The sequence below is a fragment of the Capra hircus genome, unplaced genomic scaffold (assembly GCF_001704415.2).
Source record: "Capra hircus breed San Clemente unplaced genomic scaffold, ASM170441v1, whole genome shotgun sequence".
Taxonomy (NCBI): Eukaryota; Metazoa; Chordata; class Mammalia; order Artiodactyla; family Bovidae; genus Capra; species Capra hircus.
Genome location: NW_017189718.1, coordinates 35366 through 58886, shown reverse-complemented (window position 1 = coordinate 58886; position 23521 = coordinate 35366). Strand labels below are relative to the sequence as shown.

At 41.1% G+C, this 23521-nt stretch overlaps 1 protein-coding gene across 1 annotated transcript in view; it reads right to left on the bottom strand.

Moving 5' to 3' along the window:
• The window catches only part of DACH2 (dachshund family transcription factor 2), a 227359-nt gene that overhangs the window by 182022 nt on the left and 21816 nt on the right, over positions 1–23521 (bottom strand). The window contains exon 2 of the mRNA XM_018044696.1: positions 563–735. Coding sequence (XP_017900185.1) covers positions 563–735 — 173 coding nt within the window. The remainder of the gene's footprint in view (positions 1–562; positions 736–23521) is intronic.

Here is a 23521-nt window from a genome sequence, read left to right as displayed (position 1 = left end):
ATCACATGATACATAATAGGGACTCAATCAATAGAAGACAAAAAATACAGATGGACCCACAATAGATTATGAATTTTATTTTACAGTTGAGGAAAAAGTTGAGGAAGGTTAATTGCTATATCCAAGGTCATTCAGATATTAAGTAGCAGAATCAGAACTGAAATGCAGGTCTTTTTAACTATAAATCTTTTATGATATATACTATTCCACAACTGCCTCACAAATACCAAGAGGATGCAGTGTTTACTTTGTTTCACCCCAGCAATAGGAATGGATTTTGCACATTTTTCTGCTCTCTCTTTAGCCTCCCACACACTGTGCTCATGAATACAAGACAGGATGCTAGAATTAAAGGTAGTATCTGTGGTCATTGAATGAAAACAAATGACAATAACAAAAACACCATAGCAGGCCTAGTCAGAAATCAAACTCATCAATACTTTATGCTAAGCAACTGAGTCAGTGAGCTATGTGTTTATACTTAAGATTTCATGAAATTATTATTTTATCAAAATTTACATGTTATTAACAACTTTATCCTCTTCTAAATTATGATTCTTACCTTTATAACTGAAGCCCCCCCTCTGGAGAGTGGACTGTGAATCTGGGCGGCAGCAGCCATGTTGGCAATAGTATTAAGATGGTTCATCTGATTCATTGCCATGGCAACTGATGCAGGAGGTAAGCTGACTGGAAGTAGAGGATGAGGCATCATCATAAATGGCAGATCCAGTCCTAAAAGAGAAAGTGCATTTTAAATTATTATATTTGTTACATTATTTGGACAAAGGGAAATCACATCAAAATGGATGCTATTAAATAGTTAAGAAAAAAAGTCTTCACTCTTGTTGAATTTTAAGTGACTTTATCATCTTAGTATCTCCTTTAGCAATTAATAGTGTCTATGGAATTTAACATGGTTTTATAATTTTAAAATGCACCTATATACAGACTTTCATTTAACAATATTCCTTGCTCTTGCTCTCACTTCCAAAATATTTATTTATAATGTTCAATTTTTTACCAATAAAAATAGACAAGAATCTTTAAGTTGAACATCAGTGTGCTTAATGAAAAGAAGCAACTTTCCTTTTAAACATTATAATGTAATGATATGTTTATAGTTTCTAGCTTAACTCTTTCTTTAGGAGCAAAGCGAGTGGAGGTGATGGTATTCCAGTTGAGCTATTTCAAATCCTGAAAGATAATGCTGTAAAAGTACTGGACTCAATATGCCAGCATATTTGGAAAACACAGCAGTGGCCACAGGACTGGAAAAGGTCCGTTTTCATTCCAATCCCAAAGAAAGACAATGCCAAAGAATGCTCAAACTACTGCACAATTGCACTCATCTCACATGCTAGTAAAGTCATGCTCAAAATTCTCCAAGCCAGGCTTCAGCAATACGTCAACCGGGAACTCCCTGATGTTCAAGCTGGTTTTAGAAAAGGCAGAGGAACCAGAGATCAAATTGCCAACATCTGCTGGATCATCAAAAAAGCAAGAGAGTTCCAGAGAAACATCTATTTCTGCTTTATTGACTATGCCAAAGCCTTTGACTGTGTGGATCACAATAAACTGTGGAGAATTCTGAAAGAGATGGGAATACCAGACCACCTGACCTGCCTCTTGAGAAACCTATATGCAGGTCAGGAAGCAACAGTTAGAACTGGACAGGGAACAACAGACTGGTTCCAAATAGGAAAAGGAGTACATCAGGCTCTATATTGTCACTCTGCTTATTTAAATTATATGCAGAGTACATCATGAGAAATGCTGGGCTGGAAGAAGCACAAGCTGGAATTAAGATTGCCGGGAGAAATATCAATAACCTCAGATATGCAGATGACACTACCTTTATGGCAGAATGTGAAAAGGAACGAAAAAAGCCTCTTGATGAAAGTTAAAGAAGAGAGTGAAAATGTTGGGTTAAAGCTCAACATTCAGAAAACGAAGACCATGGCATTTGGTCCCATCAGTTCATGGGAAATAGATGGGGAAACAGTGGAAACAGTGTCAGACTTTATTTTTTGGGGCTCCCAAATCACTACAGATGGTGATTGCACCCATGAAATTAAAAGACGCTTACTCCTTGGAAAAAAAGTTATGACCAAACTAGATAGCATATTCAAAAGCAGAGACATTACTTTGCTAACAAAGGTCCGTCTAGTCAATGCTATGGTTTTTACAGTAGTCATGTATGGATGTGAGAGTTGGACTGTGAAGAAAGCTGAGTGCCAAAGAATTGATGCTTTTGAACTGTGGTGTTGGAGAAGACTCCTGAGACTCCCATGGACTGCAAGGAGATCCAACCAGTCCATTCTGAAGGAGATCAGCCCTGAGTGTTCTTTGGAAGGAATGATGCTAAAGCTGAAACTCCAGTACTTTGGCCACCTCATGCGAAGAGTTGACTCATTGGAAAAGACCCTGATGCTGGGAGGGATTGGGGGCAGGAGGAGAAGGGGATGGCAGAGGATGAGATGGCTGGATGGCATCACTGATGCAATGGATATGAGTTTGAGTGAACTCCGGGCAGTGGTGATGGACAGGGAGGCCTGGCGTGCTGCAATTCATGGGGTTGCAAAGAGTCGGAGAAGACTGAGCAACTGAACTGAACTGAACCGAACTGAATAGTGGTACTGGTATGATAAGATGTAGATTATTTAGGCTTCAGAATTATTGAAGAAAATAAGACTGGGAATATGTCCTAGACTTTTAGGTATAAATCTCTAAAGTGAATGCTTATAGTTCTAATTTGAAGATTTTGTCCATAAGGAATATGTCCTCCATCAAAATATCAACCTGTTTTCCAGTTTTAATAACAAATATCCACATATTTGAGTGAGGTGAAGTTGAGGTGAATTCGTTCAGTCATGTCCGACTCTTTGCCACCCCGTGGACTGTAACCTACTAGGCTTCTCAATCCATGGGATTCTCCAGGCAAGAATACTGGAGTGGGTTGCCATTTCCTTCTCCAGGGGATCTTCCCGACCCAGGGATCAAACCCGGGTCTCCCGCACTGGAGGCGGACGCTTTAACCTCTGAGACACCAGGGAAGCCCACATATTTGAGTAGTCTCAAGAATTCTATTTGTTTTATTTGTTTATTCTATTTGTTTAACAAATTCCTGGAGAAGGAAAGATCCCCTGGAGAAGGAAATGGCAACCCACTCCAGTATTCTTGCCTGGAGAATCCCATGGATGGAGAAGCTTAGTAGGTTACAGTCCATGGGGTCTCAAAGAGTCGGACATGACTGAGCGACTTCACCTCACCTTCACCTCACTCAAATATGTGGATATTTGCTATTAAAACTGGAAAACAGGTTGATATTTTGATAGAGGACATATGCAAAGTGAAATATATATATATTTTAAATTTCTTAAAGAATATCTTTCAAGTATTATGCATATAACTCTTGTGGTAGCCACAGATATGTCATTATAAAAAAAAGTAGCAAATTGAAATAGTTGTCTGCTTATCCTTCATAAATTTGGTATTTGTCAGGAAACACCTTTGAGTAGAGGCTAGGGAAAGTGAAATAGTTGTCTGCTTATCCTTCATAAGTTTGGTATTTGTGAGGAAACACCTTTGAGTAGAGGCTAGGGAAAGTTGACCTAACATTACAGATGTTAACATGATTAGAATAAGTAAACCATAGCAATTTTTTTAATTTTAATTTTAATTTATTTATTTTTAATATAAATTTATTTATTTTAATTGGAGGTTAATTACTTTACAATATTGTATTGGTTTTGTCATACGTCAACATGAATCCACCACAGGTATGCACTTTATAATGTATTTTAAACTATTGCTTTGACAGTAATCTTGCCTTTTTTGGACATGATCCCAGAAACAAGTAATATTGAACAGATGTTCTAAAATGTGCTCCCTGTAATTTTCCTAAATTATTATAGGCTATTGAAATTCTACTATGGGCAATGTTCACGTTCATCTTACACACAATTATCAAATGTTAATAACATCCCTTTCCCCCTCTTTGTATCTCATCATTTTTTTCTTGTTTCCAATATCACAACAGCAAGTGTACAATGAATCTGTAGGAAATATATTCAGAGGCCTCTTAAATCTCATTCCTCAAAACAACAATAATGGTAATACAAAGACTCAAAACATAATTTTAGGACACAAACAGGGTTAGAAGGAAGAATGCTATAAATAAATCTCCTGGGCTCAACAAAGATGGCTGAGTTAAAGTCATTAACAAAGTATTCAAAAGTAGCACAATGAAACAAACTCCTAGATATGATAGTCTCACACATTAAAATGATCACTCTATTAAAGAAATTCCTAAATAAAGAATGCAACAGTCATCAATATTTCTGATAAAGACAGACACAAAATATACTGTTATCAGAATTATTCAAGGATAAAAAAGCTGGAAACAAATTTTGTGTGGAATCCAAGAAGGGAAACATATTCTACACTTCCTATGACTCCAAATCTCCAAAGAGTATTAATAAAGCATTTTAAACTTTTCCCCATCACTTCGTTTATGGCTCACCCTCTGAATCACTGTTAGGAGCAATCTATTAAAACAGATTTTGCAGTTTTGAAACCTTTTTCCTGTGATTACTAATTTAAAGTCTCAATATAGTGCAAACACAACTAAAAATGGATTTCTATGCCACCTTTTAAATTAGTTTATTTTAAGTTAACTTTACAAAATTATGTAGATGTATATGTATTTTATGCATTACCCATCATGCAGCTTTGCTGTAATGATGGGATATTCCATAACATAAATTAATCACTATTTATCTCTCCATAAAATCTTCACCTCATGTTCAACATAATAGCGACCATCAATAACCTTCACCTTATGTTCAACATAATAGCAACTATCAATAACCCATTTATATAAGGTTAACATTTACCACAAACTCAAGATAATTGTGGACTTCCAATTTTTCTTTGTATAGTCAGTATTTTAATAGAAAATTGATCAAACTATAGATGAAAAGTAGCCATCAGTCCCTCCATTTATCACTCAAATGCTTTAACTTTTATTGAATTTATACTTCTGTTAACAGTATAATAATCTTTTCTCATCCTTGAAAGGTTTCCAGCATTATCCAGATACCATTTGGCCATATTAAGTCATATGCCTACTTGAAGTCCAATTGACATGCAAACAACATGCAAACCACAAGCAGAATGTAAGAGCCCATTGACAGTTTGAAAATATAATTCATTCAAACATTTCAAATAACCATGAAAGACTTAAAGGCCACAACTTCAGATCATGACCTACAATAAACAACCATCATTTGACTATAATATCCTGGAATTTAAGCTAATATTTATATTACACGTGAGTTTAACAGTGACCCCACTTGAGATGGACATGCAAAGCATATGCAAATACTGAGTTATGCAAGTCAAACTTTTCCAAAAGCTGAAAACATTAAATTAGGAGCCATCAATAGTATATAAAATCCCAGCAATCTGGCTCATTGAGTTACATATCAGAAATGTACAGAGACTTTTAATAGAATGGTAATGAAGACAAACTCTTTTCAAAAATCACCAAAATGTTATTTTTTTTTTCTTTCTTGCCAATCACAAGGACATCAGGTGTACTACTATAAGCACTCTTTCTAATGAATCTTGGGATTGTGGCAACTCCTTTAACTTTTATGTAAGTGCATGGCACCACCTCCTTTCAGGAATCAAGGCTACAAATTTCATAATACTCTGACCTTTCCTCTAAAATTACACTGACATTTGGTTTCCAAGTCATTGTGATATGTAATATCTTGTATTCTACAGTCAGGCACCAATCCTTTCATGCCTAGATGGTAAACTGTCTTCCTGGTTGGTTTTCCTGTACCATTGAATTTGCCTTTCCACTTCAATATTTAAGACTTTCAGTGGCTACTCATTATCTCCAGAATAAAACAGAAGCTCTCTGATTTCATATGAATTTAACTTTCTAGCTTTGATATCTCACTATATTCTTCTATGTATGCTCTACCATATCCCCTCTGGGCCAGCTGCAGTTCTCCACAATTTTAATTCATCTTAGCTTTCACTTTTTTGTTTCTTTTCTCATTATTATATTAATTTATTTATTTTAATTGGAAGCTAATTACTTTACAATGTTGTAGTGGTTTTTGCCATACAGTAACATGAATCAACCATGGGTGTACATGTGTTCCCCATTGTAAACCCCTCTCCCACCTCCCTCCCCATCCCATCCCTCAGGGTTGTCCCAGTGCACCAGCTTTAAGTGCCCTATTTCATGCATAAAACTTGGACTGGAGGAGGTTAGCTAAGATGGCGGAGGAATAGGATGGGGAGACCACTTTCTCCCCCACAAATTCATCAAAAGAACATTTCAATGCTGAGTAAATTCTACAAAACAACTTCTGAATGCTGGCAGAGGATGTCAGGCACCCAGAAAAGCAGATCATTGTCTTCAAAAACAGGTAGGAAAAATATAAAAGATGAAAAAAAGAGACAAAGGAGGTAAGGAGGGAGCTCTGTCCCAGGAAGGGAGTCCCATCCCAGGAAGGGAGTCTTAAAAAGAGATAAGTTTCCAAACACCAGGAAACACTCTTACTGCCAAGTCTGTGGTGAGCCTTGGAAGCACAGAGGGCAACATAACAGGGAAGAAAAATAAATAAATAATTTAAACCAACAGATTACAAGCCCAACGGTAACCCCCCCAGCGGAGAAGCAGCACAGATGCCTGCATCCGCCTCTAGCAAGTGGGGGCTGGGCAGAGAGGCACAGGCTGCAGTGCTTTTTAAGAATCGGGCCAGAATGCCCCGAATGTAACCAGAGTGAACTAACTTGGGCTAGCATACCAGACTATGGGATAGCTACCATGTGAAAAGCTCTAACATAAGACACCACCAGGACCATGTACAGAACAAAGCCAGCTGCAGACCATCCCCATCTGGTGACAGGCAGCCAGAGCCGTAAGGGCTGGAAGGGGGCAATCGCAGCCCGGGAGATACTTTACCTACCAAACTGCAAGCAGGCTTTTTTGCTAACTAAGACTTCTTGGGGTTCTCAACAGTCACCATCTGCCTGACAAGGGGCGCCAGCAGTACACCCAGAAAACTGAGCAGCAGGGAAAGGCGATAAGTTGCAGCGACCGTGCTCGCCAAACACCTGAGCTACTCGGTCCTGGGAAGGGCACAGAATGCAGGCCCAACTGAATCTGCACCTCTGAGGGCTACCTGAGAGCCAAGCCTGAGCAGCTTAGACTGGGGAGGTGCATGCAGCCTAGGGCCAGCCTCAGACGGTTCCCTGCAGAGCAACATAGAGCCTGAGCAGTGTGCGCCATGTGCAGAGGCATGCCCAGCATGGCTGAGGCACTGCGAGCACACACCAGTGTTATTTGTTTGCAGCATCCCTCCCTCCCCACAGCGCGACTGAACAAGTGAGCCTAAAAAAAAAAAAAAAAAGTGTCCATCACTGCCGCCCTTGTGTCAGGGTGGAAATCGGACACTAAAGAGACCAGCAAACAGAAGAAGCTGAACAGAGGGAACCGCCTTGGAAGTGACCCCACACTGCCCACAACACAAAAGAAAGTCCCAGAAATATCTTTACTATTTTTACGACCATTCTCTCTCTCTCTTTTTTTGTTGATGTTGTTGTTTGATTGTTTTTTCTTTTCTTTTTCTTCTCCTTTTTAAAATTTTTTTAAAATTTTTAAGTCCTTTATTTCTCCTTTAATTTTAATTTTTATAACCTACTATCACTTTTCAAAAAAGAAGACCCTATTTTTAAAGCAAATGCTGTATATATATTTTTTGTTACATATTTTAATATATATGTTGTTTTTTTAATAATTCTCGTGACTTTGTTTTTTTTCTTGTTGTTGTTGTTCTTCTTTTCTTTAGTATTGTATTTTTGAAAATACAAATTCTACTCAAGATTTTTAATCTTTGCTTTTTGTATTTGTTGTCAATTTTGTACATTTATAAACCCAATCTTCAGTACCCAATTTTACCTGAGAGCAAGATTACTGGCTTGACCACTCTCTCTTCCTTTGGACTCTCCTTTTTCTCCACCAGGTTGTCTCTGTCTCCTCCCTCCCCCTTCTCTTCTCTACCCAACTCTGTGAATCTCTGTGTGTTCCAGACGATGGAGAACACTTAGGGAAATGGTTACTGTCTGGATCTGTCTCTCTCCTTTTCATTTTCCTCTTTTATCCTCCTGGCCACCTCTGTCTACTTCCTCCCTCTCCTCTTCCCTGTATAAATCCATGAACATCTCTGAGTGGTCCAGACTGAGAAGTGCACATAAGGTAGTGATTACTGGCTAGCTTGCTCTCTCTTCTTTTGATCCCACCTCATCTCATTCCAGTCACCTCTAACTACCCCTTCCCTCTTCTCTTCTCCATACAACTCAGTGAAGCTCTTGGGTTGTCCCTCAATGTGGAGAAACTTTTCATCTTTAACCTAGATGTTTTATCATCTGTGCTGTATAGATGGAGAAGTCTTGAGGCTACTGTAAAAATAAAACTGAAAACCAGAAGCAGGAGGATAAAGTCCAAATCCTGAGAACATCAGAGAACTCCTGAATCCAGGGAACATTAATCAATAGGAGCTCATCAAACGCCTCCATTCCTACACTGAAACCAAGCACCACCCATGGGCCAACAAGTCCCAGAGCAAGACATACCACACAAATTCTCCAGCAACACAGGAACACACCCCTGAGCTTCAATATACAGGCAGCTCAAGTTACTCCAAAACTATTGATGTCTCATAACTCATTACTGGACACTTCATTGCACTCCAGAGAGAAGAAATCCAGCTCTACCCACCAGAACTTTGACACAAGCTTCCCCAACCAAGAAACCTTGACAAGCCACTGATACAACTCCACCCACAGTGAGGAAACTCCATAATAAAGAGAACTCCACAAATTCCCAGAATACAGAAAGGCCATCCCAAACACAGCAATATAACCAAGATGAAGAGACAGAGGAATACCCAGCAGGTAAAGGAACAGGAGAAATGCCTACGAAACCAAACAAAAGAGGAAGACATAGGTAATCTACCTAAGAAATAATTCTGAATAATGATAGTGAAAATGATCCAAAATCGTGAAATCAAAATGGAATCACAGATAAATAGCCTGGAGACAAGGATTGAGAAGATGCAGGAAAGGTTTAACAAGGACCTAGAAGAAATAAAAAGAGTCAATATATAATGAATAATGTAATAAATGAGATTAGAACCACTCTGGAGGCAACAAATAGTAGAAGGAGGCAGAAGATAGGATTAGTGAAATAGAAGATAGAATGGTAGAAATAAATGAATTAGAGAGGAAAAAAGAAAAACGAATTAAAAGAAATGAGGACAATCTCAGAGACCTCCAGGACAACACGAAACGCTCCAACATTCGAATTATAGGAGTCCCAGAAGAAGAAGACAAAAAGAAAGACCATGAGAAAATCCTTGAGGAGATAATAGTTGAAAACTTCCCTAAAATGGGGAAGGAAATAATCACCCAAGTCCAAGAAACCCAGGGAGTTCTAAACAGGATAAACCCAAGGTGAAACACCCCAAGACACATATTAATCAAATTAATAAAGATCAAAAACGAAGAACAAATATTAAAAACAGCAAGGGAAAAACAACAAATAACACACAAGGGGATTCCCATAAGGATAACTGCAGATCTTTCAATATAGAAACACTTCAGGCCAGGAGGGAATGGCAAGACATACTTAAAGTGATGAAAGAAAATACCCTGCAGCCCAGATTACTGTACCCAGCAAAGATCTCATTCAAATACAAGGAGAAATCAAAAGCTTTCCAGACAAGCAAAAGCTGAGAGAATTCAGCACCACCAAACCAACTCTCCAACAAATGCTAAAGGATATTCTCTAGACAGGAAACACAAAAAGGGCTTATAAACCTGAGTCCAAAACAATAAAGTAAATGGCAATGGGATCATACTTATCAATAATTACCTTAAATGTAAATGGGTTGAATGCCCCAACCAAAAGGCAAAGACTGGATGAATGGATACAAAAACAAGACCCCTATATATGCTGCTTACAAGAGACCCACCTCAAAACGGGGGACACATACAGACTGAAAGTGAAGGGCTGGAAAAAGATATTCCACACAAATAGAGACCAAAAGAAAGCAGGAGTAGCAATACTCATATCAGATAAAATAGACTTTAAAACAAAGGCTGTGAAAAGAGACAAAGGACACTACATAATGATCAAAGTGTTAGGTAGGTAGAATAGGGAAAAGGAGTCCAAAATGGTGGTGGCTAAAAATACAAGGAAGGTCAAAAGAAGGTCCGAGGACCAGAGTGAAGACTTCAGCTAGAAGAAACAGCACTCCTCGCTAAGCCCAATTTGCATAGGGCAGGCCCAGGTGGAGGAAAACATATAAAAGGAGGAGTCAAAGCGCTGTCTCTCTCTCTTCCTCTCCTGCATGCATGCACTCTTTCTTTCTCTCTCTCTCTCCTCCCCACCCCACACGCTCCTCCACTCTCTTCTCTTCAAGTCTTTGGGTTGGCATGCCCTCATGCTTCGAGGATGTATTCTCCTGCTATTTTCTAAATAAAATAGAGCTGTAACACTGATTTGCCTGAGAGCTATAACACGGTTTGTCCAAGACCCAAGAGCTGTGATGTGCCAAGTGCTTTAATGTCTGTCACTCCAAATCTTTGTTGTGATGAGACAAAGAATCAAGGAACATACACTTGCATGACATCTATGGTGCCGTGACTCGGATGTAACCTGGCTGAAACAACCTCCGCGTGGAAGAGGCCAAGCACAGCAGGAGCCCAACTCAGTGAAGCTCCCACGGTAGAGGTGGAACGTGAAGAAAATCCATCGCAGGGGAAAGCCCATCATGCTGGAAACCAGGACAGTGAAAAACAAACTCAGCAGAAAGGTCACGCGGCCCAGTCTCAGATCCCAGAAAACCTCTGGTTAAGGTAAGAGGTCCTCGCTGGAGGGACATGCCTAACGAAATCTTAATTCCTTTACAATCTCTCATTTCTTGTTTCCTTGCACCTCCTGCAAACAGGCGGGCGGCAGGGGGCACAACTGAGGGACCCTGGAGAGGCTACTCCTCAGCATGTCCCAAAAGCGCTATCTGCTGAGCCCCAGTAGCTGTTACACAAGCTGCTGGGGGTTCTTCTGTCCTTTCTCTTCTCTGTGCCAAGGATCAGACCAATGAAATTGTGAGCACCAGTCAGATACTTAGCAAATTTTCCAGCGGGCTATGAAGGGGATTCCTTGGCATGTTTTTCCCACTGTGTTTTCCTCCTGTCCTTTGGCTCTCTCCTGGGACTCAAGCTCAGCCAAAACTAATGAAACTCAGGCCCTGATGTCTCATCGCAAAAATTCATTGAGAGACAAAGCGATAATAGGTGGATTTGTTAGGATCCAGAGAGAAGACACTCTTCAGGGTGTGAACCATTGCCAAGGGCAAGGGGTGGTTAGGTTTAGTTAGGGGGTGGGATTCATATGTTAATGAGTGGGAGGATCATCCCTACCATTGGGGAACCACCCACTCCTCCCTCTTTTGCCTTGGAGCTGTCCTGCCACCTCTGGGTGTGTCTGTTGGCTTATAGATTGGGGATTAAGTACTTGAATTTTACTTTTCATCTTGGACCCAGTTGGTTTTAATTGGTTTACATCATCCCCTTGTGCTATGTCATTCTTTCAAAGGTTGTGCTCTTCCCCCTTCCCTCCTGTTTCATGCTCTTTGCCTGAGCCCCATCCAGACCCACAAGGTTGCCTCTACTATCTTCTGGAGAGACAATCAGAAAATAGCTGGCCTTGGGAGGGAAATACTCTATAATATCCAACCCCCTAATTCTGCCCAGTACTGGTTACACTGGAGACCTTGGGGACACCCAAACTCCAGTCTGGGGGTCCCAGGAGGTCATCACGCCTTGGCCTGCCTAGGGATCTGGTCCTCGAAAGGTTGTCATGCCTCAACCTGCTCAGAGATCTGCTAGTCCCAGGGGTCCCAGGAGGTCGTCACGCCTCGACCTGCCCAGGGACCCAATTCTCGGGAGGCTGTCACGCCTCGACCTGCCCAGGGATTCGATCCCTAGGAGGCTGTCGTGCCTCAGCCTGCCTGGGGATCTGCACCCTGACCTGGGGACGCCTGGCTCTCAGGTTGCAACAGTACTAGGTAGGATGAGCTTACATCATATCTATTCCCATCCACAGTGGGCAAACTAGCAATGAGTTACAAACCCCTTAATTCTACCCAGCACTGGTCACACTGGAGATCTTGGGGATGCCCAACTCCAGTCCAGGGGTCCCAGGAGGTCATCACGCTTTGATCTGCCTAGGGATCAGGTTCTTGAAATGTTGTCACACCTCAACCTGTTCAGGGATCCACTAGTTCCGGGGGTCCCAGGAGGTCATCATGCCTTGGCCTGCCTAGGGATCTGGTCCTCAAAAGATTTTCACGCCTCAACCTGCTCGGGGATCCGCTAGTCCTTGGGGTCCCAGGAGGTCATCATGCCTTGACCTGCCTAGGGATTTGGTCCTCAAAAGGTTGTCACGCCTCAACCTGCTCGGGGATCTGCTAGTCCCAGGGGTCCCAGGAGGTCGTCACACCTCGACCTGCCCAGGGACCCAATTCTCGGGAGGCCGTCATGCCTCGACCTGCCCGGGGATTCGATCTCTAGGAGGCTGTCATGCCTCAGCCTGCCTGGGGATCTGCACCCTGACCCAGGGACGGGTGGCTCTCAGGTTGCAACAGTTCTGGGTAGGATAAGCTTCAGAAAGACTCACCCCTAAGGAAGTCCACCCATGGAAACAGAAGGAAGCCTATTACTTGTGGGACTGTGTGCCCAATCTCAGCAATAACTCAGGAGCCCAATGAGAACCCCATTGCCTTTTTGGAAAGGCTGAAAGAGGCCCTCCAAAAGTTTACCAATCTGGACTTAGACTCTTACGAGGGACAGGTGATTTTAAAGGACAAATTCCTGTCCCAATGTGCATCACATATCAGAATTAAGTTACAACAACTACAACAGCAGGACCCCACTGCCTCTTTAGATGAGATGGTCCAGACAGCCGCCAATATGTTTTATAACAGAGAACAGAAGGAGGCCAAGGCCCAGGAGAAGGAGAGAAAGAAAGAGACAAGGCATGCCCAGATGCTGGCCGCCCTCCAGAGAAGCCCTACGGCAAATCCCGAGTCCTTGAAGGACAAGGCATGAGACAAATGCCTGATCTGTAGACAGGTGGAGCATTGGGCCAAAGAGTGTCCTAACCGCGACAAGTCTCCTAGAACGGCTTGCCACAAATGCCATCAACAGGGACATTGGGCGGCACTCGGCCCTCGGGACCCAAGCGCCTCAAGGTCAAGCGCCAAGCCTACCCTTATGATGGTTCAAGAGGACTGAAGCGGCCCACTCCAGCCAGCCCACCTGTCACAGATAACCATCACGGGGCTGGAGCCAAGGGTGCAACTGGATGTGGCAGGTAGGTCCGAGAATTTCTTGGTTGACACAGGGGCTACCTACTCTGTCTTGATCTCCTACTCTGGAGCCTTCTCCTCCAAAACCTGTACCATTTTGGGTGCTACAGGAAAAGCAACTACTAAAAGATTCACCCGAGCACTTCTTTGTTGCTGGGATGGACAAATATTTTCCCACCAGTTTCTGGTGGTCCCTGAGTGTCCTACTCCCTTATTGGGAAGAGATATACTCACTAAACTGGGGACCACCCTTGTGATGGGAAGTTTTTCAGCCCCTAGAGCTCTAAAGCTCCTGGTTACTACTGAGCAACCCATTACACCTTCAATAGAGAGGGACCAAAAACCATGGGAAGATAAAATTAACCCCCAGGTGTGGGACCAGGGGATTCCTGGACGAGCCTACCAAGCTGAACCAGTCATCATTGTCCTCTGAGATCCCACTGGGTTTCCTAACTGGAAACAATACCCTCTCAAAAGAGAGGCTCGGGAGGGACTACAGCCTTTAATAAATAAATTCCTTACTTGTGGGCTATTGGTCCCCACCAGTTCGCCACGTAACACCCCAATCCTCTCAGTAAAGAAAAAAGATGGAACCTGGCGAATGGTTCAAGATCTCCGGGTCATCAATGAAGCTGTAGTCCCCCTCCATCCCACAGTACCCAATCCCTATGTAATCTTGGGAGAAATCCCACCCAGTGCCAAGTGGTTTACAGTCTTGTATCTCAAAGATGCATTTTTTTGCATACCACTAGCTAAAGAATCCCAATATCTTTTTGCCTTTGAGTGGGAGGCCCCAGGAGAAAAATGCCAACAGATGACTTGGATAGTATTACCTCAGGGGTTCAGAGATAGCCCCCACCTGTTTGGACAGGCCCTTAGCCGAGATCTCCTAGATCTGGACATGGGACCTAATGGAAAAATATTACAATACATAGATCTGATGTGGGGAACTCCTCAAAAGAAGGCAGAGGCTACACTAAAACAGGCTTTAACTCGAGCACCTGCCTTGAGGTTGCCAGACCCAGAAAAAGCATTCCAACTTTATGTCCATGAAAGACAGGGAATAGCTTTGGGAGTGTTAACTCAAAGGTTGGGATCTGAGCACCAGCCTGTAGCTTACTTATCCAAAAAGCTCGATCCAACTTACCCGAGGCTGGCTCCCCTGCCTTTGAAATCTTTGCAATCATGATAGAAGATGCTTTAAAACTCTCCTTTGGGGGCAAACCAACTATTTTTACCAGCCACCAAGTAAAACAACTCCTAAATGGGAGAGGCCATTTATGGATGTCTGATCAAAGAATCCTCAGTAATGCTGATGGAAAATCCAGGCCTCACTATATCCCCTTATGAGGTTCTTAACCCAGCCACCCTCCTGCCCACCCCTGAGGGCTCTCTCCCTTTTCACTCTTGTCTAGAAACCTTGGACCACTGGACAAAACCCAGAGAGGGATTGTCAGAAGATCCTCTGATCAATCCTGAGGAAATCTGGTACACTGATGGAAGCAGCTTTGTCTTGGATGGAAAAAGAAGAGCCGAGTATGCAGTAGTCTCCAATTTCGAGACCATAGAGGCTAAGCCTCTGCCACCAGGTACTTCAGCCCAATTAGCTGAGCTCATAGCCCTGACTCGAGCTTTAGAGCTGGGAAAAGGAAAAAGAATAGCCATTTACACTGATTCCAAATATGCCTTTCTGATGCTACATGCACATGCTGATATTTGGAAAGAAAGGGGCCACTTGACCACCCGAGGGTCCCCAATCAAATATGATGATCAGATTCTTCAACTCTTGAAGGCAGTCCATCTGCCCACTGAGGTTTCAGTCTCCCACTGTAAAAGACACCAAAAAGGGAGCACAGAAGTGGCACGAGGGAACTGATCAGGCAGCTAGGAGAGCAGCATTACAGAACCATGACCTAATGAGGATTGCCACCTTAGTTCCACAAACTAATTTGCCAAAAACTCCTACATATACTGAAGGTGAGACTCTTAAAGCTTAGAGTGAGGGCTTTCAAGAAGATTATATGGGGTGGTTCCAAAAGAAGGGACTCCTTTTTCTGCCTGGGAACCTCCAATGGAAGTTGGTTAACTCCTTACACGCCACCACTCATTTAGGAGAAAAGGCCCACCAAAGATTACTAGAAAGGTCCTTCAGAGGAATAGGCTTCCAAACAACTATAAGACAGGTGGTCTCCTCTTGTCCCACTTGCCAATTAAACAACCCCCAAGGAGCTTGAAGGCCCCAGCTGGCCCAGCCCATCCAACGACGTGGGGCCTACCCAGGAGAGGACTGGCAGATGGACTTCACCCAGATGCCAGTTTCTCAAGGGTATAAATATCTATTAGTCGTGATAGATACATTCACAGGATGGATTGATGGCTTTCCCACCTGGACTGAGAAGGCTGAGGAGGTGGTAAAAAAACTGCTCCATGAAATCATTCCAAGATTTGGTCTGTCCTGATCATTACAAAGTGACAATGGGACATCATTTACTTCCAAGGTCACCCAAGGGGTCTCAAAAGCATTGGGCATTACTTATTATCTCCATTGTGCCTGGAGGCCTCAATCTTTGGGAAAAGTAGAAAGAGCCAATCAATTATTAAAATCAGCTATAAAAAAGATAACCCAGGAGACCTCCCTGGGATGGAAGGAGGCTTTACCAATAGCTCTCCTCCACACCCGCATTGCCCCTAAGGAACAGCTTGGTCTTAGTCCTTATGAGATGCTATATGGGAGACCTTTTGTTTATGTCAATGACCTCTTCCTAGATCCAGAGGTTCAGACCCTCCAGTCTTATACTATGGCCATTGGGCAATTCCAACAGGATATATGCTTGTGGGGTATAAACCAGGACCAAAAAGATTCTAAGGAGTCACCACTGTATACTCCAGGGACTCAAGTCCTAATTAAAGTCTGGAAAGATGGGTCCCCAAATGCTCAACTCCAGCCCACATGGAAGGGCCCCTACCCTGTAATACTTTCTACCCCAACAGCAGTCAAGGTACCAGGACATGACTCCTGGATTCACTACTCATGAGTCTAGCCATGGAAGAAAACAGAAGAGGACACTCAATATACCTGTGAGCCCCTGGAAGATCTCAGATACCTATTCAGGACTACCAATGAGTGCCATTTTATGAACACCCCCAAAATCTGGTTTCTGGGGATAAGATTTCTCAGGATAGCTCTACACAGCCAACACAGCTTGACAGAGATTGTACTCCAAGACAGACAGGAAATAGATCTGATCCCTGAACAAGGAGGGACTTGAGCCATCCTGGCGATGTGAATTTAAAATTGACTAATGCCCCTACTAGTCCTTGTGATGCTTATGATTATTCCATCTACTGTCAGTTGTCTAACCTGTTTTGTCTCTGCCCAGGTCAACAAGCTACAACATGCAGTGCCAGTTCAACAAAGATATAAAACTCCAGCCAACCATGAAAAATATCATACCCTTAGATGGACACTGCTATAAGGACTCTGAGGCTTGAGACTAGCAAGAGGGGGAGGCCCCAAACCCCTCGCCACCCCAGTTCAGCAGGAAGTAGCCAGAAAGACCTCAACGCCCCTATTCCCAAAGAATTGGGCCTCCCATCTCTTGAGGGGGGAATGTTAGCTAGGTAGAATAGGGAAAAGGAGTCCAAAATGGTGGTGGCTAAAAATACAAGGAAGGTCAAAAGAAGGTCCGAGGACCAGAGTGAAGACTTCAGGTAGAAGAAACAGCACTCCTCGCTAAGCCCAATTTGCATAGGGCAGGCCCAGGTGGAGGAAAACATATAAAAGGAGGAGTCAAAGCGCTCTCTCTCTCTCTCTCTCTCTTCCTCTCCTGCATTCATGCGCGCTCTCTCTCTCTCTCTCTCTCTCTCTCTCTCTCTCTCTCTCTCCCACACACACACACACACGCTCCTCCACTCTCTTCCCTTCAAATCTTTGGGTTGGCATGCCCTCACGCTTCGAGGATGTATTCTCCTGCTATCTTCTAAATAAAATAGAGCTGTAACACTGATTTGCCTGAGAGCTATAACACAGTTTGTCCAAGACCCGAGAGCTGTGATGCGCCGAGGGCTTTAATGTCCGTCACTCCAAATCTTTGTTGTGACGAGACAAAGAACCGAGGAACATACACTCATGTGAAAAAAGGATCAATCCAAGAAGAAGCTATAACAATTATAAATATATACGCATCTAATATAAGAGCACCGCAATATGTAAGACAAATGCTAACAAGTATGAAAGGGGAAATTAACAATACCACAATAATAGTGGGGGACTTTAATACCCCACTCACACCTGTAGACAGATCAACTAAACAGAAAATTAACAAAGAAATGCAAACTTTAAATGATACAATAGACCAGTTAGACCTAATTGATATCTATAGGACATTTCACCCCAAAATAATGAATTTCACCTTTTCCTCAAGTTCTCACGGAACCTTCTCCAGGATAGATCACATCCTGGGCCATAAATCTAACCTTGATAAATTGAAAAAATCGAAATCATTCCAAGCATCTTTTCTGACCATAATGCATTAAGATTAGATCTCAATTACAGGAGAAAAACTATTAAAAATTCCAACATATGGAGGCTGAGCAACATGTTGCTGAATAACCAACAAATCACAGAAGAAATCAAAAAAGAAATCAAAATATGCCTACAAATGAATTAAAATGAAAACACAACAACCCAAAACCTGTGGGACACTCTAAAAGCAGTGCTAAGAGGAAGATTCATAGCAATACAGGCATACCTCAAGAAACAAGAAAAAAGTGAAATAAATAACCTAACTCTACACCTAAAGCAACTAGAAAAGGCAGAAATGGAGAACCCCAGGGTTAGTAGAAGCAAAGAAATCTTAAAAATTAGGGCAGAAATAAATGCAAAAGAAACAAAAGAGACCATAGCAAAAATAAAATTAAAAATAAAAGCTGGTTCTTCGAAAGAATAGATAAAATTGACAAACCATTAGCCAGACTCATCAAGAAACAAAGGGAAAAAAATCAAATCAATAAAATTAGAAATGAAAATGGAGAGATCACAACAGACAACACAGAAATACAAAGGATCATTAGAGACAAATATCAGCAATTATATGCCAATAAAATGGACAACGTGGAAGAAATGGACAAATTCTTAGAAAAGTACCACTTTCCAAAACTGAGCCAGGAAGAAATAGAAAATCTTAACAGACCCATCACAAGCACGGAAATTGCAACTGTAATCAGAAACCTTCCAGCTAACAAAAGCCCAGGTCCAGATGGCTTCACAGCTGAATTCTACCAAAAATTTCAAGAAGAGCTAACACCTATCCTACTCAAACTCTTCCAGAAAATTGCAGAGGAGGGTAAACTTCCAAACTCATTCTATGAGGCCACCATCACCCTAATACAAAAACTTGACAAAGATGCCACAAAACAAGAAAACTACAGGCCAATATCACTGTTGAAAATAGATGCAAAAATTCTTAACAAAATTCTAGCAATCAGAATCCAACAACACATTAAAAAGATCATACACCATGACCAAATGGGCTTTCTCCCAGTGATGCAAGGATTCTTCAATATCTGCAAATCAATCAATGTAATTCACCACATTAACAAATTGAAAAACAAAAGCCATATGATTATCTCAATAGATGCATATAAGGCCTTTACAAAATTCAACATCCATTTATGATAAAAACTCTCCAGAAAGAAGGGATAGAAGGAATATACCTTGACATAATAAAAGCTATACATGACAAACCCACAGCAAACATTATCCTCAATGGTGAAAAATTGAAAGCATTTCCCCTAAAGTCAGGAATAAAACAAGGGTGCCCACTTTCACTGCTACTATTCAACATAGTTCTGGAAGTTTTGGCCACAGCAATCAGAGCAGAAAAAGAAATAAAAGGAATCCAAATTGGAAAAGAAGAAGTAAAACTCTCACTGTTTGCAGATGACATTATCTCTACATAGAAAACCCTAAAGACTCCACCAGAAAATTACTAGAGCTAATCAATGAATATAGTAAAGTTGCAGGGTATAAAATCAACACACAGAAATCCTTTGCAATCCTATACACTAATAACGAGAAAGCAGAAAAAGAAATTAAGGAAACAATTCCATTCAGCATTGCAATGAAAAGAATAAAATACTTAGGAATATATCTACCTAAAGAAACTAAAGACCTATATATAGAAAACTATAAAACACTGGTGAAAAAAATCAAAGAGGACATTAATAGATGGAGAAATATACCATGTTCATGTATCAGAAGAATCAATGTAGTGAAAATGAATATACTACCCAAAGCAATCTACAGATTAAATGCAATCCCTATCAAGCTACCAGCGATATTTTTCACAGAGCTAGAAGAAATAATTTCACAATTTGTATGGAAATACAAGAAACCTCGAATAGCCAAATCAATCTTGAGAAAGCAGAATGGAACTGGAGGAATCAACTTGCCTGACTTCAGGCTCTATTACAAAGCCACAGTCATCAAGACAGTATGGTACAGGCACAAAGACCGAAATATAGATCAGTGGAACAAAATAGAAAGCCCAGAGATAAATCCACACACCTATGGACACCTTATCTTCGACAAAGGAGGCAAGAATACACAATGGATTAAAGACAATCTCTTTAACAAGTGGTGCTGGGAAAACTGGTCAACCACTTGTAAAAGAATGAAACTAGATCACTTTTTAACACCATTCACAAAAATAAACTCAAAATGGATTAAAGATCTAAACATAAGACCAGAAACTATTAAAATCCTAGAGGAGAACATAGGCAAAACACTCTGTGACATAAATCACAGCAGGATCCTGTATGATCCACCTCCCAGAATACTGGAAATAAAAACAAAAATAAACAAATGAGATCTAATTAAAATTAAAAGCTTCTGTACAACAAAGGAAACTATAATAAGGTGAAAAGACAGCCTTCTGAATGGGAGACAATAATAGCAAATGAAACAACTGACAAACAACTAATCTCAAAAATATACAAGCAACTTATGCAGCTCAATTCCAGAAAAATAAATGACCCTATTAAAAAATGGGCCAAAGAACTAAGTAGACATTTCTCCAAAGAAGGCATACAGATGGCTAACAAACACAGGAAAAGATGCTCAACATCATTCATTATCAGAGAAATGCAAATCAAAACCACAATGAGGTACCACTTCACACCAGTCAGAATGGCTGCTATCCAAAAATCTACAAGCAATAAATGCTGGAGAGGCTGTGGAGAAAAGGGAACCCTCTTACACTGTTGGTGGGAATGCAAACTAGTACAGCCACTATGGAGAACAGTGTGGAGATTCCTTAAAAAATTGCAAATAGAACTGCCTTATGACCCAGCAATCCCACTGCTGGGCATACACACTGAGGAAATGAGAATTGAAAGAGACACTTGTACCCCAATGTTCGTCGCAGCACTGTTTATAATAGCCAAGACATGGAAGCCACCTAGATGTCCATCAGCAGATGAGTGGATAAGAAAGCTGTGGTACATATACACAATGGAGTATTACTCAGCCATTAAAAATAATATATTTGAATCAGTTCTGATGAGGTGTATGAAACTGGAGCCTATTATACAGAGTGAAGTAAGCCAGAAAGAAAAACGCCAATACAGTATACTAACACATATATATGGAATTTAGAAAGATGGTAATGTAACCCTGTATGCGAGACAGCAAAAAAGACACAGATGTATAGAACAGTCTTTTGGACTCTGTGGAAGAGGGAGAGGGTGGGATGATTTGGGAGAATAGCATTGAAACATGTATACTATCATTTAAGAAATGAATCACCAGTCCATGTTCAATGCAGGATACAGGATGCTTGGTGCTGGTGCATGGGGAAGATCCAGAGAGATGATATGTGGTGGGAGGTGGGAGGGGGGTTCAGGATTGGGAACTCATGTACATCCATGGCGGATTCATGTCAATGTATGGCAAAACCAATACAGTATTGTAATGCAAAATAAAGTAAAAATAAACATGCAAAATAGAAAATAAAGTATATAAAATTATACAGAAGACAGTCATTAAAACCATCCCCCAAAAAACAAATGCAACAAGGGAAAGTGATTGTCTGTGAAGCTTTTACCAATAGCTGCGGAAAGAAGAGAAGTGAAAGTCAAGGGAGATAGGGAAAGATACTGCTAAGTGAATGCAGAGTTCTAGATAAAGCAAGGAGAAATATGAAGGCATTCTTAAATTAACAATGCAAATGAATAGAGGAAAACAGTAGAATAGAAAACACTAGAAATCTCTTCAACAGACTTGAAGACATCTAGGAAACATTTCAAGCAAGGATGGGCATGATAAAGGATAGAAACAGTAAAGATCTAACAGAAGCAGAAGAAATTAAAAAGAGATGTCAAAAGTACACAGAAGAACTGTACAAAAAATGTCTTAATGATCCGGATAACAATGATGGTATACTCTCACTCACTTAGAGCCTGACATCCTGAAACATTAACTCATGTGAGCCTTAGGAAGCATTATTATGAACAAAGTTAGTGGCGATGACAGAATTCCAGTTGAGCTATTTTAAATCCTAAAAGATGATGCTTATAAAGTGCTCCACTCAACATGCCAGAAACTTTGGAAAACTCAGCAATGGCCTCAGGACTAGGAAAGGTCCGTTTTCATTCCAATCCCAAAGAAGGGCAATGCCAAAGAATATTCAAACTACCATACAGTTTTGCTCATCTCACATGATAGCAAGGGTATGCTCAAAATCCTTGAAGCTAGACTTCAGCAGTACATGAACTGAGAACTTTCAGATGGACAAGCTGGGTTTCTGAAAGGCAGAGGAATCAGAGAAAAAATTGCCAACAATAATTGGTTCATGGAGAAAGCAAGGGAGTTACAGAAAAACATATTTCTGCTTCACTGACTACTCTAGGGCCTTTGATGTTTGGATCACAAAAAACTGAAAAATTATTAAAGAAATAGAATTGCCAGACATCCTACTTGTCTTTTGAGAAACTTGTATGTGGGTCAAGAGGCAATAGTTAGAATCGAACATGGAAAACCTGACTGGTTCTAAATTGGGAAAGGAGTACGAAAAGTCTATTTATTGTCACCCTTCTTATTTAACTCATATGCAGACTACATCATGTGCAATGACAGGCTGGTTGAATTATAAGCTGGAATCACAATTACTGGGAGAAACACTAATCACCTCAAATATGCAGAAGATACCACTCTAATGGCAGAAAGTAAAGAGGAAGTAAAGAGTTTCTTGACCAGGATGAAAAAGGAGAAGGAAAAAATTTGTTGAAACTCAACATTCAAATAAGATCATGGCATCTAGGCTCATCATTTCATGGCAAATAGGGAAAAATTGGAAATGCATATTTTATTTTCCTGGGCTCCAAAAACACTGCAGATGGTGACTACAGCTATTATATTAAAAGATGCTAGCTCCTTGGAAGAAAAACTTTGACAAACTAGATACCATATTAAAAAGCAAGAAATAATTTTGCTGACAAATGTCCATATAGCCAAAGTTGTTTGTCTAGTAGTTCTTTCCAAATGTGAGAGTTGGACTACAAAGAAGGTTGAGCACCGAATAATTGATGCTTTTGAATTGTGTTAATAGAGAAGACAATATACAGCCTTGATGTACTCATTTTTCTATTTGGAACCAGTCTGTTGTTTCATGTCCAGTTCTAACTGTTGCTTTCTGACCTGCATAACGGTTTCTCAAGAGGCAGGTCAGGTGGTCTGGTATTCCCATCTCTTTCAGAATTTTCCACAGTTTATTGTGATCAACAAAGTCAAAGGCTTTGGCATAGTCAAATGCATTCTTTGGCATTACCTTTCTTTGGGATTGGAATGAAAACTGACCTTTTCCAGTCCTGTGGCCACTGCTGAGTTTTCCCAATTTGCTGGCATATTGAGTGCAGCACATTCACAGCATCATCTTTCAGGATTTGAAACAGCTCACCTGGAATTCCATCACCTCCACTAGTTTTGTTCATAGTGATACTTTCTAAGGCCCACTTGACTTCACATTCCAAGATGTCTGGCTCTAGGTGAGTGATCACACCAT